The 15,927-nt window shown below is 40.6% G+C and overlaps 1 protein-coding gene across 42 annotated transcripts in view; it reads right to left on the bottom strand.

Moving 5' to 3' along the window:
* Positions 1-15,927, bottom strand: part of LRRFIP1 (LRR binding FLII interacting protein 1) — a 191,278-nt gene that overhangs the window by 78,938 nt on the left and 96,413 nt on the right. For 24 of the 42 annotated variants that reach the window (XM_039493984.1, XM_039493987.1, XM_039493985.1 and 21 more), the window contains exons 3-6: positions 12,355-12,372; positions 8,150-8,197; positions 5,267-5,311; positions 4,696-4,746 (exon numbers count right to left, since the gene is read on the bottom strand). The exons of 8 other annotated variants lie outside the window; for them this stretch is intronic. In XM_039493984.1, coding sequence (XP_039349918.1) covers positions 4,696-4,746; positions 5,267-5,311; positions 8,150-8,197; positions 12,355-12,372 — 162 coding nt within the window. The remainder of the gene's footprint in view (positions 1-4,695; positions 4,747-5,266; positions 5,312-8,149; positions 8,198-12,354; positions 12,373-15,927) is intronic. 10 more of the 42 variants (XM_039493952.1, XM_039493953.1, XM_039493970.1 and 7 more) reach the window with 3 other exon arrangements.

The following is a 15,927-nucleotide window of genomic DNA, read 5'->3' as shown; positions in this document are numbered from 1 at the left end:
TAAAAACCTTATTTACTTTAATACAACAATAGCTTAGTTCTATATTATAGACTTATAGAAAGAGACCTTCTAAAAATGTTAAAATGTATTACTGGCACGCGAAACCTTAAATTAGAGTGAATAAATGGAGACTGGGCACAGCACTTCTGAAAGGTTGCTGACCCCTGAGCTAATATATCTACCTCCTGCTTTCCTTGGCCTGAAGTCACAATTGCCCCTGGGTCAGGGCAGGAAATCTCAAGGGTTTCTCATTCTTCAAGTCTTAAAATGTAGGGGTCAAACCTCCCTCAGTGTGTGCAAATTTTGGAGAGGATATTTCAGTCATTAATTTCCTTGCAGGCCATGAAAATACACATAGTCAGGACTAGATAAGCAGTTTAATTGAAAATTGCCCAGAACAAACTAAACTGAAACCTTAAGTGCTCTAGGAATGAAAGCATTTTTTCCTAAGTCAGTTCCATGAACAATTTTATTAAAGTTTAATTCAACTAAAATCTAAAAAAATCCATTTTAATGTTCGTATTTCTTAACCTTCTCATCATTGAGGAAAACCCATTACTGCTTTCTTGTTAGCGAAATAAAGAATGCAAGGTCACAAAGGTATCAAGCACATTCTAGTTATACTGTTTGGGCAATTAAATTAATCCCCAATTCCAGGACGTGGGAATGTTACAGTGAAACCAATGTCATACAATGACTAGTATATAGATGCCACACAAAAAGGAAATGAGACACTTAGCATACAAGATATACTGTATGTCCACCAGATGATGGAAATTTAATTAGCACTCATTCAATTTGTTTCCCCAGTGGTAGAATTTTAGGTCTTTTACATATAAATATAAATCTATTTAGGGGAAAATAAGACCATTCCATTCAACAGTTCCTCTGGGGATATTCCTCCAGGAAAAAAAATAATTATTAACTCTTAGTTGGCTAGTTAATTACAAGATCTTCCAAGAGCTGCATGAAACCTCCCTGCAAATGGTAAAAGCTAGCATTAAGAATGTGGGTCATTCTTTAATATATATATAATCTTAATTTGTCTGAGGTGAATAATCTATATCAGGGGTTCTCAACCTTTTTTCCCCCCGAGGCTCCCCCCCCTCCCAACATGCTATAAAAACTCCACAGCCCCCCATACCACAACTGTTGTTTTTTTCCTCGTGTAAAGGGGTAAGAACCAGGGCAATTGCCTGGGACCCTACATCATAAGTTGCTCAGGCTTTGGCTTCAGCCCCGGGTGGTGGGGATTGGGGCCCCAGGCAGCAGTCCTGCATGACAGGGCTTCAGCTTTCTGCGCTTGGCCCTAGCAAGTCTAACACCAGCCATGCTTGGCAGACCCTCTGAAATTTGCTCAGGGGCCCCCAGGCTCCTGGTTGAGAACCACTGATCTATATCATCTTAAAGAGGTAATCTCATGCTATCGTTAACTGCATTAAGACTCTGTCTGCATTAGAAAACAATTATTCTTAATGGAACCAGAAGAACAGAACGGGTTTAGGCACAAATGATTCTATGTGCCCACTCTTGCCTCACAACCTAAGTCGTGCAGAACGCAATGCCATCCACAGCCTCAGAAACCATCCTGACATTATAATCAAAGAGGCTGATAAAGGAGGTGCTGTTGTCATCATGAACAGGTCTGACTACCAAAAGGAGGCCGCCAGACAACTCTCCAATACCAAATTTTACAGGCGTCTTCCCTCAGATCCCACTGAGGAATACACTAAGAAACTGAACCATCTACTCAGGACACTCCCTACACTAACACCGGAACAAATCAACATACCCTTAGAACCCCAACCAGGGTTATTCTATCTACTACCCAAGATCCACAAACCCGGAAATCCTGGACGCCCCATCATCTCTGGCATTGGAACTCTCACTGAAGGACTGTCTGGATATGTGGACACTCTACTCAGACCCTATGTTACCAGCACTCCCAGCTATCTCCGTGACACCACTGATTTCCTGAGGAAACTACAATGCATTGGTGACCTTCCAGAAAACACCATCCTAGCCACCATGGATGTAGAGGCTCTCTACACAAACATCCCACACACTGATGGAATACAAGCTGTCAGGAACAGTATCCCTGATGATGCCACAGCACAACTGGTTGCTGAGCTCTGTGCCTTTATCCTCAGACACAACTATATCAAATTTAATGACAATATATATCTCCAGATCAGTGACACCGCTATGGGCACCCGCATGGCCCCACAATATGCCAATATTTTTATGGCCAACCTGGAACAACGCTTCCTCAGCTCCCGTCCACTCACGCCCCTTCTCTACCTACGCTACATTGATGGCATCTTCATCATCTGGACCCATGGGAAGGAGACTCTGGAAAAATTCCACCATGATTTCAACATCTTCCACCCCTCCATCAAACTCAGCCTGGACCTATCTACACGGGAGGTCCACTTCCTAGACACCACGGTGCAAATAAGTGGTGGTCACATTAACACCACCCTATACCGAAAACCTACCAACCGCTATGCCTACCTTCATGCCTCCAGCTTCCATCCCGGGCACACCACAAGATCCATTGTCTACAGCCAAGCACTGAGGTACAACCGTATCTGCTCTAACCCCGCAGACAGAGAGCAACACCTAGAAAATCTCCACCAAGCATTCTCAAGACTACAGTATCCACACGAGGAAATAAGGAAACAGATCAACAGAGCCAGATGTGTACCCAGAAGCCTCCTACTGCAAGACAAACTCAAGAAAGAAACCAACAGGACTCCACTGGCCATCACATACAGTCCCCAGCTCAAACCCCTCCAACGCATCATCAGGGATCTACAACTCATCCTGGACAATGATCCCACACTTTCACAGGCCTTGGGTGGCAGGCCAGTCCTCGCCCACAGACAACCTGCCAACCTGAAGCATATTCTCACCAGCAACTGCACACCGCACCATAGTAACTCTAGCTCAGGAACCAACCCATGCAACAAACCTCGATGCCAACTCTGCCCACATATCTACACCAGCAACACCATCACAGGACCTAACCAGATCAGCCACACCATCACCAGTTCATTCACCTGCACGTCCACCAATGTAATATATGCCATCATATGCCAGCAATGCCCCTCTGCTATGTACATCGGCCAAACTGGACAGTCTCTAAGGAAAAGGATAAATGGACACAAATCAGACATTAGGAATGGCAATATACAAAAACCTGTAGGAGAACACTTCAACCTCCCTGGCCACACAATAGCAGATTTTAAGGTGGCCATCCTACAGCAAAAAAACTTTAGGACCAGACTTCAAAGAGAAACTGCTGAGCTCCAGTTCATCTGCAAATTTAACACCATCAGCTCAGGACTAAACAAAGACTGTGAATGGCTTGCCAATTACAGAACCAGTTTCTCCTCCCTTGGTTTTCACACCTCAGCTGCTGGAATAGGGCCTCATCCTCCCTGATTGATCTAACCTCGTTATCTCTAGCTTGCTTCTTGCTTGCTTATAGATACACCTGCCCCTGGAAATTTCCACTGCTTGCATCCGAAGAAGTGGGTATTCACCCACGAAAGCTCATGCTGCAAAACGTCTGTTAGTCTATAAGGTGCCACAGGATTCTTTGCTGCTTCTACAGAACCAGACTAACACGGCTAGCCCTCTGATACTCTAGCCATGCTAATTCATGTTTCAAACTGTGGCAGTATTGCCCTATGTCAGTACCAGGACTCCTCTAGACTATTTCAATTGAAATGGCCTCTGAGTACTCATTCCACAGGCTCCAGAATTTTAAGCGTTTTCAAAAGACAATCAGTGCACCATGGGACGGGAGCAGGACTGTCTCAACCATGTGCGCTATGATGAAAGTTAATTGGGTCCACACTGGAATTAAAATGGTGCACACTGGAATGGTACAGAGTGAAGCACTTTGATGTACCTACAAATATACTGGTTGGACCTATTTTGTACGTGACAAAGTGTTTTTCAGATGTACTAGGAAGATGTTACTGTTCTTAAATGGTGAATTTATCTCATATAGATTAGACCTAATGGCTGTGAGCTCCTGTGCTCACTACACATGCACAAGTGATCCTTCCATAGTGCCCAGTCTCATTTCTGGGAGGAGACAGGCTCCAAACATCTCATTAAGGCCAGCTTTGAAGAAGAAGTCATCTGGATCTCCAAGCTATTTAAAAAGATCAGCTAAAAACAGTGTTAATACTGATTCACAGTAACACTGAACTGATGTGCTTTCCATCAGTTGATTTACATTTAGTTTCTAAACTGTGACCCCTCACCCCCAACCGAGTGAATGCTGCATCATTTCTCAGATTGCTCCATATGGTCACTAACACTGGAACAGCTTAAAAAGATCCATGCAAGAGGAAATTCTGTAGACCCACATCTTGACTAAATCCTTCCCCCGGTGATTAGTGGAGAGAGTATTCAGCAGAAAAAAAATCTCAATGGAATGTTATTCTTTACTTCTATTCATATTTACAACTGAATGAAACTGACACACCTACACAGTTCTCCTTGGATGAAGGAATTGTTGGCTTCAATGTAAGCCTCAAGTATAAGGTTACAATGTAGGAAAACTGGGAGGTTTGGGAGACAAGAAATTATCAGGGTGCAGAGGAACTTGTTACAAGATGTGGGAGAACAGCAACATCAATAAAAAAATTCATGCACTTAATTGTACAAGTTACTAACCCTCAGGCTTCCACGGCTACCCACTGACATGCGCTCATCTTCATCTGAAGCCTATTGAAGAGAAAGTGTAGGAGACAAGAAACAATTAAAAGAATACAGATAACAAGCAATGAAACAAGTAACGATAGAATCAATGAAACAGAAGCTAGAGGGAGGAAAAGATTTGGTGCTAAACTCCTTAAAAAAAAGGCTTGCCCAGTACATATGTTTCATTTATATTAGATGACAAACATGAGAGTAAATAGAACAGAGCCACGTCAAACATTGTATTGCCTGAAAATGGTCCAAAGGAAGTTCTAAAGCATTCCCCTACAGGCTGAACAGGTTAGGAGCTTGTACAACTCCTCTTTGTGCCATGCCTAGGTCATGCAAAACAAACAGGTTAATTGTTCTCTTGTGCAAAAGAGTTGGATTTTAATTTGCAAAAACTCCCCAGAATTCTTTGCAGAGAGGCATGAAGTATTGGACCAAATTAACAGTAAATACATTTGTTTTTAAAAGACACACTGCCAGTGTGCTGGAAGTGATGTATATAAATATGTATGAAGAAGGCACACAAGAAAATACTAACCGAGGCATTTCTTCTGGATCTACGAGAATAACGCTCACTGTCTTCCTATCAAAGCAGCAGAGAAAATAAGAGTGAAATGTTGAAAGGACAGAAATAGTAAAACAAAGCCTTCAGTAAGAAAAAATGAAACCTCAGCAGGGTTGAGAAGGAAGCTGGATTTAGCAAGGTTTAATCTGATAATGACAGATGATGCACTATTGTAACTGAGGAAAAGAATTAGAGCTTTCTATTTCCCTACACCTGTCATCCTTCCTTCATTCCAGCCCATTCTTCACTACTATACATTTCTAAAATACAATGGCAAGTTATAGGCATTGTTTTCTTTACTTGTACCTAGTGTAGTTGTGGCCATGTTGGTCCCAGGATATGAGAGTGACATTGTAGGTGAGGTAATATCTTTTAGTTGAACCAACTTCTGTTGGTGAAAGAGACAAGCATACGTGTCAACTTTCTAACGTGCTGGCGGTTGCTCTGTCCCAGGCCCCAATCTCTACTCTATCCCTAACCCAAGGCCCCGCCCCTGCCCTGCCTCTTCCCGCCCCTTCCACGCCCTGCCTCTTTCTGCCACCACCCCCTTAGCATCCTGCCTTCCACGGCGGGCGAGAGGCACTGGGAGGGAGGGGGAGGCGCTGATCAGCGGGGCCACCAGCTAGTGGGAGACACTGGGGGGAGGGGAGGCACTGACGGGGGGGTTGCTGGTGGATGCGCTGCACTCACCTTCCCCCCCCCATGGGTGCTCCACCCCTGGAGCACCCATGGAGTCGGTGCCTATGGAGACAAGCTTTTGAGCTCCCCAGGGACCCTAAGAAGAGCTCAAAAGCTTGTCTCATTCACTAACAGAAGTTTCTGCTTGTCTCTCTTATTAGTACCTAGACATTCACAGTGCAAACACACTGATTAAGACAGTTAAATTTACTACCCTAATGGATCTGAGAGCCTGTAGCTACAGCTCTTTTTAAAAGAAAGCTTCCTAGCCTATATCCCCCCTCAGAAAGAAGTCTTACACAATTTGAATGACATTCTCTACCCTGTAAAAATGAGAAGGCAGTCCACCTTTTATTGTGGGTTTCACTGAAATACATGGCCTTTGCTAACAAGCTAAAAGAATCTGTATCCTACTTCCAATCACTGGGCTATATTATACATTGCCTTGTATGGGAACTTTGAACACTAACAATGTGGTAGGATGCACTAAACCTCAACAAAATGGTTTTAACACTATTTAGCAATGCCTAAAAAGTGGAATGCATAATAAACTTACATGTTGTACAACTATATTTGCCAGAGGCAAGTTTAAATGTGTTGGTTTTCAAGCAAGCTTCAATATTCTGTAGTTAGCGCTCTGCCCAACAAAACTAAGTTCTGGATTTGGGAAGCACTAGAGATAGCGAGCTCTCGCTCTCTCTCTGCGGACAGCATGCAAGGTTTTGAAGTGACAAAGGCTGACTTGTGAGCTCTCAAGGGAGTATCATCAGGTTTGGCAGGTGGGTCTTGCTCACATGCTCATACTAATCACCATTTTCAGTGTGATGAAGGAATTTTCCCCAGGTCAGACAGACAGGGACCTTGGTTTTGTTTTTGCCTTTGTGCAGCATGGGTAGGGGTCACCTGCTAGGATCCTCTGGATATAAAACACTAAATCAATTCCCTACATTTGCCAAGGCCTTGTGCACTGGTGCACTTCAGACCCTTCTATTCTCTGCTTGTGGCACAGAACAGTTTAGTCTCCTGAGGGCTGTAATACTTGAATCTAATCCAGGTCAGTAGGTTAAACACAAGGGTAACGGGGAGGGGTTTAGTGGCCTGTGATGCGCAGGAGACCAGACTAAATGATCTGGTCGTCCCTTTTGGCCTCAAACTCAATAAGGAATTTCACCTTGTCTGGATGGTAAGTCACCTTGACAAGGGTGGGAGTGTAAACCAAGAAAGCGTGTGTGTGGCTGTGGGGACAGGGGAAAGGGATCAGAGTTCCAAGAATCAAGCCAACAACTCCCAAAAACTAACTCATGTTACCAGGTCAGGGGTACCCAAAAAGACCAGCCTGGAACAACAGCCCTGCCTCCAGTCCCTAACTAATGAAAGGCTTTATAAACTAAGGATCAAAGAATAATTTCTTTTTAAAAACTGAAATGAATACATTTGAAACCAAATCTGGTCTGTTTTAGCAACTATTTTAGTTATCAGGAAAAAACATTTTTTTCCAGGTCAATTTTTGTGTGTGCTTTAAAATCAAGAAATCCATTGTTAGCAACTATTTCAATCTTATGTTATGACCATTGGACAGTCGAATATTCTTGAGAAGCTAATCTATGTTTGATGGCTTACTACATAGTGAAAGCTAGGAAGTTAGATTTCAGAACTGATGGGAGCGGGAACATCACAAGAGTAATGTAAGAGCATGAATGTTGGTGTTTGCCCTTCTAACTACATTGTATAAGGTACAGCTGAAGAGGATCACAGGGTCAAGGCAAAAATGTCTGGAAGTCCCTGGCTACAACCCACCCAAGGTTTAAGTATTTATTCAACTTAGACATTGAGAACTCAAACTATCCCAAAAAATCAGACCAAAAAAAAGTTATATCCTATTGCTAATGCCAGCAATAATTGTAATGTATTTTAATTCCAATCAGTTTTAACAGTTTGGGGACAGAGCTTTGTGAAGCAGAACAGCTTCTATCATCACATCCTATATATTAGACCCTTCAAACTGACTACAAACAAAAACACATGTAAGCAATACTCCAGATGCAGAGTTCAAAACAGTCTTCATAAGATTGGAAATTAATTCTTCAAATATAGCAATATATCTGTCCCATGGAAAATTGTAAGCTGTACAAGATTTCAATGTTAAAATTATTTTTAGCTTTGTTGGTCAAGGCCTACCATCCACTGCTCGATGTCACCCCACTTTGTATCCAGACCATAATATTTCTATAGACAGAAAAGGGAAAAACAGAATTTAGATGAGAAAGATAAGCACTGAACTTTGAGACATGCATTGCCATGGTTCTGCCAAGCTGCATAGTCCGTCTCTCACACTGAAACATGCACACTCAAGGATTAGACAAAACATGCCAGTGCAAAGCTGCAAATTGCAGAGTGAGACTCAGCTCCTTGATGCCAGTATGAAAAGCAGCGCATGCCTTGAAAGAAGAAAAGTGTTATGCTTTGTTTTTAAACCAGACAATCATAAGCAAAGCTATGGGGAAAGGAGTGAGAAAGGGTGTAATGAGCCTTGGGTTCCTGACCCAGTTCAGTCAAGACTTGTTACAAGGGATCCGAACATAACACTTTCAGGATGAAAAGTTCCATCAAACCATGGATTTGTACACTTGGAAGGAAGACAAAGTGATTAACTTAGCGTTAATCTCCATGTATTCTTATGAAAATGAACAATTCTTAAAAGATCCTTTTCAAAATGTGATAGGCTTTTCCACGACTTCCATCATCATGAAAGTGGTACAATATCATGAATGGCAAGAGGTTACACATTATAAGGAACCTGCAGTACAGTTTAGGATGTGCAGAACCTCAAAAGGTGGAGGGTAAGGTCTGGAAAGCCCACACCCACTCAGTACCAAATATCACATATGCATTCCAGGAAGAAAGCCTTCAGTTTCTTGGTTCATAGTTTCTTTGCATAACAACCCTGGAGTAACCCTACTGATTTTGTGATTGGATTAGACAAGAAGTGCTTTAGAGTTCAGTAACCTAACAATTTCAGGTTTTTTCTTCCCATATACACACTGTATTAAAAGCTCTATTTTGGAGATTTAATGAAAGTCTACTTAACACAAAATAGTATGACTACCTTTGTGAAAGTTAAAACAAAATTAAAGAATTACTGCTATAAAGAAGAATCACTGGAAACGAGGAGGAGTATTAGCACAGATAGTTCCTATTTAGGAGGAAGAGGCACATCAGAACAATTTATTTGACTAATATTCTCCTCAAAAAGATTCATATTATTGTAAATAAGCCCACATCTAATCTTTGCCTGTACCTGCATTGTTGGCAGTGCCTTTGAGAGTGAGACAGAATTGTTTTGTTTAGATCGCATAACATTTAAGTTAAACATTCAAGAACTGGAAGTCTTTATGGTATACTCAGCGTTTAGCATCAACTTACTTCCTTACTTCCTAAAACAATCTGCTTATGAGAAAACTTGGTGAAAGACATTTGTTGGCTTCCCTTGTCTAATTCGCTCAGATTACAAACCTCTTGCCTAACTGTGCCTTCAAACCAAAGGGGGTGATCTGGTGAGACCCCCTCCCCCAGAAAGAGAAAAGCAGTGCTTTTCAAAGGAGATCATAAACATTTTAGATTCACTCCCTCTGGGGCACCTGGCATTGGCCACTGTCGGTAGACAGATACTGGGCTAGATGGACCTTTGGTCTGACCCGGTACGGCCTTTCTTATGTTCTTATGTTATGTTCTTATCACTGCTCAGTTAGGAGAATCTGGGCAGACAAAAACACATAGTTAACTTGATAGATATCATTGGCTTGGAGGAACAATTGAGAATGAGTGGATGGATGCTTACTGCATTCTTATACAAGTATGAAAAATATTAGAATATGAGCTTCCAAAAGCAGTGTCTGCCATTTAAATCAAACATTTTTAAAATAATTAAAAAATAAGAGAATTTATTTAGTGCTTTATATTTTTTAAAGCACTATGCAATCATGATTCTAGAACATAAAGAAAAAGACTCTTATTCAGCAGGGTAATTTACTTGCATGTTTAAAATTTGACACACAAGTTATTGCTTCTCTTTTCCACAAAGCATTTAAGCATGGACTCACAAACCTTTTGCAATGCTCATACACTGCTTAGCCAGAAAGAAATAAGAATCCAAAGCGTACTTCAAGGTAGGGCTTAATACATTTCTTTTGTACTACTTCTTGTGCTTTCTTCAGTAACTGACCATGGTTACAAGCTTTATGCGTCTCATCACAAGTGCTGAGGTAGAAATGTAATATAAATGATAATCTACCCCAAAATTAAATATAAACACAAGGTCCCAATCCTGTAAATAAATGCACTGGTTTAGACAACTGCAGAGTCTTGTCTGGCAAAACTTATACATTTTGCTTTGTAATTAAAACGGCACATTTTTGCTGATTAAAACGGCACATTTTCTCCAAAACAATTTGCTTGGAATTTTGTCTGGTAACCAGATTGATTTAAATGATGCAATTCATCCTAAAAATTCCATGAAAATAAAAAACCCAACCCACTGTGTTTGTATAGGAAGCTTTTATAAATAAAATTAACAATATGCTCAAGGTTTTGTGAACCATGCTTTCTGCACACTTAATCCTACTGTTTGTGACCTGGCCTTCTGAATTCAGACTTGTGAACAAGGACAAGGAGATATCCATAGAAGATTTCAATGTTTCTCAAATATACCTCTGGGCAGTTTTACAGTTCTCCTTTGTGCCTTCCCTTCCTCCACCCACCTAACGCTACAAGGTTTAATACCATTGGTGAAAGAAAGGCTACTGAGTGCCTTAGAGGTTCTATTCTTTAATTTCTAAAATGCTTTGATATAAACATGATCACCTCATATTGACTGAAAATATCTGGTAGTCTTTTAAATATGTGAAAGTATTACAGACATTTGCCAAACCAACTACATCAAGTCTCTTTCTTCAAGTATTCAAAGCTGACTATTATCTAGTTTCCCTGCAGATTTCTCTTACAAATAGTAATTCTAGGACATTTTCAAGAAGAAAAATTATGTTCACCCATTCATTTGATCTTTGTAGTTAGTATGCTATTGCGAGCTTCAAGTGCTGTTCTAGTCAGAAAAGTGACATTAAATAGCATTGTGAGGTTCCAGTTTTAACATCTGCCAGTGATTTCAGATCAAGTTTTCTCCATTTATAAGATTTAGAAAAAAACTAACTGGTAGCTTTTAAAACACTGAAAATGGGATTTGCAAGTTAAACTAGGTAATTCCTGGTTCATGTAGTAATGATTCTGAAGGCCAAATTTTACCTTGTTCTAGCTACACAATCAGAATGCCTCCAATGGGGATGTACATATGTAGTGTAACTAAGGGTTAAATTTGATCCCATAATTGGGACTTACTTAACAACTCTGTTGACGTGAAGACAGAAGCTGAATTCAACTTGCTTTCCCAAAACAGAGTTGGTTGGGCAAGGATAATGAGATTAACATTTATTTTTGCCACTGAAGTAATCAAGCTATTCCTCTGAACAGATCGACACTTTCTTATTGATGTGATCTGTTTAACATACTCACTTTTCAGAGTATAACAGCACTGTCAGAACCCTACACTACATGGTCAGTCAATGAAACATGCAACAAAGGATACTGGAGTGACAGGTCAAAGCAAACCAGAGTCTGATTTTCAGAAGACACTTATGGTGTAATGAAAGGTAACAGTCTCAGAAAGACCATTTATTAAATAAGGTGGATGACAGCAGGTTTATATAGTCTTGAGTTTCCTTCTTCCCCAAGATATCATGATAACTAAGTATTTTTTTTAACCAATTTTTCCATTTAGGTGCTATACAGTTCATGCACAGCAGCTTGAGATTTTGACATAAAATGAGGATTTGCTGATGATCAGTAACTACCATTATAAACATTAAAAATTGTAATTTTTGCATTAATTCCACAAACTACTGTACAGTTTATGACACATGAAGCCACCATATAGTTTCACGTTATGCCTGATTTGTTAAATTAAATTAATCTTTTGCTGACTACGCTGACCATTTACATGAAAATCAGCAGGGGGGAATAACTTGAAATTATGAGATGTGAGCTAGAAAGATACTGAAGTTAAGAAGAGTGTTTGACAGAGGAGAGGGTTGTTTTAAAATGTTTGACTAAGCACATTATTTTCTTAACTACCAGCACAACTCTCAGAGCTGGGGTAAAGGAGGGACAGTTAGGGTATGGAGATCACATAATAGTTAAGGATAGTTCCACACAGAAAAAACCTGCTGCGTACCATGCATTCTTGAGGGGTTATTTCTGAAATGGTATCAAGGCCCCTGATGTGACAAAGAAATGCATGCAAATCATAACACAAGCGACCAGACAAACCCTACCTTTTGGACCTGATAGATCTACAGGAAAAAGGGGAAGAGGAAAGAAATTGGGAAAGAAAAAATGCTTGTATGAATAAATTAATAAATAGCAATACAAATTTAGAACCTACTGTAAAGGGAAAAGGTTGTTTACATAGTACATACAGTAAAGCGTGAATACAGAAATAAGCCATAATTAAAATCCAGGAAACCTTTGCAAAATTAAACTTCCCTGCTTTCTCTCTCCAGCCCCCCATAATATTGATCTTAGTCAAATTATGCTCTTCCTGACTTTACACTCACTTGATACTATAATACAGAAACGTAGCTGCATGTTAACTTGTAAAAACATTTCTCAAGCTTTACATTGAGTCTGTGGCAAGATTCTTTCATTTCAAAGATCAGATGATAAGCATTGGATTTGCACCACTTGCCTATTCCATCCTCCCTCCAAAATGGTGGATACCCAAATATCTATCCAAGAGGACAATTATGCATCTACTATTACAATAAAATCAAATGAGTTTAATAGCATTAGCTGTAGATTAATCTGCCAGCCCTTAGTAATCCTCCACTTTGTTTCTGGGTTATACTTAGCTAAGGCACAGCAATGACATTTTAATAACTAGTAGGAAACTGCATTATCAAGTACAATTTTCAATCTATCAGTTACACAGAAAATGTGCCAGCTGTTGGCTGGGATTAACATTACTGCTCAAAAGCCTGTAGATAAACCCAAATACTTCCAACTGTGTTCCTCCTTCCTCTGTCCAGCTTTTAACTGTAATTGTTAATAGGCCTCCAATGATCAGATTGAAAGTGCACATCTGCAGCCATTAACGACTGCACTGCTGCTACTAACAAAACTGTTGCCTAATTTCTTACTAACAGTTTGAATAGTACACCAAAAAAATTACCACATGCTCTCTTCTCTAGTTAGTTTACTGAGTATAAAAATTTACTTTAGTTTTTAGACTAATGACGATAGTGTGTTTGTATTGAAAGAGACAGAAAAGTGTAGAGAATGGAACAAGTTTCCTTTTGAATTGGTATTAGTACCTCTAAGCAACAAGCAGTTTTTGTATTAAACAGATAAACAGTAGGAAAAACACTGAACCATGGAGAACTGGAAAATAGATGCATTATGTTGTACATGTAGAGAATTTAGAGTGCTGGTCAATTAAGGAAGCTCTTAATTCTCCAGTATAGCAGGACTGCCAATCAATCATTAATTTTACCTAACATCTATTTTTTTTTTTTGAGATTCACAGATATTGAATAAATCCTATCACTTCTGAAACTAGGGGGCACAAGCGGAATACAAATCAGTTTCAACTCTGAATTTCCTCTTTATTATTCAGTGCAGCATGGGGAGCTGGGTTGGTCCAGCTATGGAATGGACAAGTACTCAGTCCCCTTAAATCAGTGAATTTTGAGATACTCAGAGACCCAGGATCTCCACATCATTTCTTTAGGCATCCCATCTCACAGGCTATGCCTGTGCAAAATTTCCCCTCAGGGTGATGGTGAAGGGCAGCTGCAGAGTCTGTGTTAATGCCTCCAAAGTATTAGCTCTGAGCACAGATGCAGAGGGAATAATTGGGACATAGGTCTTCCGCACACAGCTAACCAACCAACTTTTGTATCTTTGTGGCATTATGCTACTGTATTGATGCCAGTCTGCTGCTTTGGAATTAGTTAATATTTCAGCATTATAACTTCAAAATTAATTAGGAAGAAAAGGTAAGCTTTAAGGGAGAAACACTTTGGCCATGGCTACACTTGCAAATTTGCAGCGCTGCAGCAGGGTGTGAAAACACACCCTCTCCAGCGCTGCAAACTGCGGCGCTGCAAAGCGCCAGTGTGGTCAAAGCCCCAGCGCTGGGAGCGCGGCTCCCAGCGCTGTCCGTTATTCCCCACAGGGAGGTGGAGTACTGACAGCGCTGGGAGAGCTCTCTCCCAGCGCTGGCGCTTTGACTACACGTAGCGCTTTGAAGTGCAAGTGTAGCCATAGCCTTTAAGTACTAATGTCAGTGTTCAACAGAAGTGAAGAGCATAAAAGTTTTATCTACCTTTCCAAAACTGTTATTCTTCTACATGCGTTGCCCATGTCCATTCCATTGTAGTTGAGCGTGCACCTTGTGCACCATTGTTGGAGAACTTCTTCTCCTCAGTGGTACCCATTGGGGTGACTTGAGTGATATCGTCATGCGCCACTGCATGCCGGTATAAGAGAGCAGAGCCACCCCTCAATCTCCTTCAGGTTCTTCTTACCGGATAAACTCCAAGAGAAAGGGAAGGAGTTCAGGTTGTGGAATGGATATATGCAACACATCTCAAAGAACAACCGTTATGAAAAAGGTAGGTATTTCCCTATGTTAAGTTCTCCTCACACCTTCTATGGGCCATCTTAATTATCACTTCAAAAAGTTTTTTTTCCTCCTGCTGATGATAGCTCATCTCAATTGATTAGACTTTTCCTGTTGTTATGCATACTTCCACCTTTTCATGTTCTCTGTATGTATAAGTATCTCCTGTCTGTGTGTTCCATTCTATGCATCCGAAGAAGTGAGCTGTAGCTCACGAAAGCTCATGCTAAAATAAATTTGTTAGTCTTTAAGGTGCCACAAGTACTCCCATTTTTTCTCCAAGTGACTGCACGTCTTATCCACTGTAGGTGACACAAGCAGAACAACACTGAGGCAGGTTTGCAGTCTATCTGAACAGTGTTTGTAGAACAAATGTCCAAAAACTAACATTCTTCCTGGACTGATGGGAAATGGCATAATGAGCAGCAAAAGTGTGTACCCTAATGACCATAATTCTGCTTTGCAAAGGTTTAGAATAGGTACTTGAGCTAGGAAAGCTGCTGAAGCTGCTTGCACTGTGGTCAAATGAGCTGATGCTTTAGGGGTAGCGTGACATTAGCTAACTAGCAGCACAAACAAATGCAAGAGAAAATCCAGAAGGAAGTCCAGCATGGAAACCAGTTTGCTTTTCATGATGTCCACAACTGCAACAAATAACTGAGTAAAGGGTCGGGCACAGTCCAAGTAGAAGGCCAGTGCTCTTCTCACATCCAGTGAATGAAACTTCTGCTCATCTGCATGCACATGAGGATTCTTGGAAAATATTGATAAATAAATTGCCTGATTAATGTAGAAACTGAAAACTACCTTTATCAAGAATTTTGGGCAATGGTGGAGGTAAACGTTATCCTTATGAAAAAACATGTAAAGAGTTCTGAAACCAAGGCACCCAATTTACCCACTCTCTTTGCTGAGGTTATTGGACCAGAAACACCATTTTCATAGAGAAGTGGCATAGGGGGCAAGTCGTAAGAAGTTCAAAGGAAGGCCCCATTAATTTTGTTAGCATGAGGTTGAGATCCCATGGGGTTCTTGTACCAGAAGAAATAATCTGTCCAATCATTTTAGAATTCGGATAGTAAATCGTTTTTTTCAACTCCATAACTAATCACTGCAGAGTGGAACATTACAATCACAAATGTACTTTAATGGAACTAACTGTCAAGGCACTACTGTTGGAGGTGCCAAAATGTGGTTCATGGAAGCCTGCCCTGGAGAGAGACTT

The sequence above is a fragment of the Mauremys reevesii genome, linkage group 11 (assembly GCF_016161935.1).
Source record: "Mauremys reevesii isolate NIE-2019 linkage group 11, ASM1616193v1, whole genome shotgun sequence".
NCBI classification, from domain to species: domain Eukaryota; kingdom Metazoa; phylum Chordata; order Testudines; family Geoemydidae; genus Mauremys; species Mauremys reevesii.
Note: the sequence above shows the minus strand (reverse complement) of the source record. Positions and strands in the feature narration are given on the sequence as shown.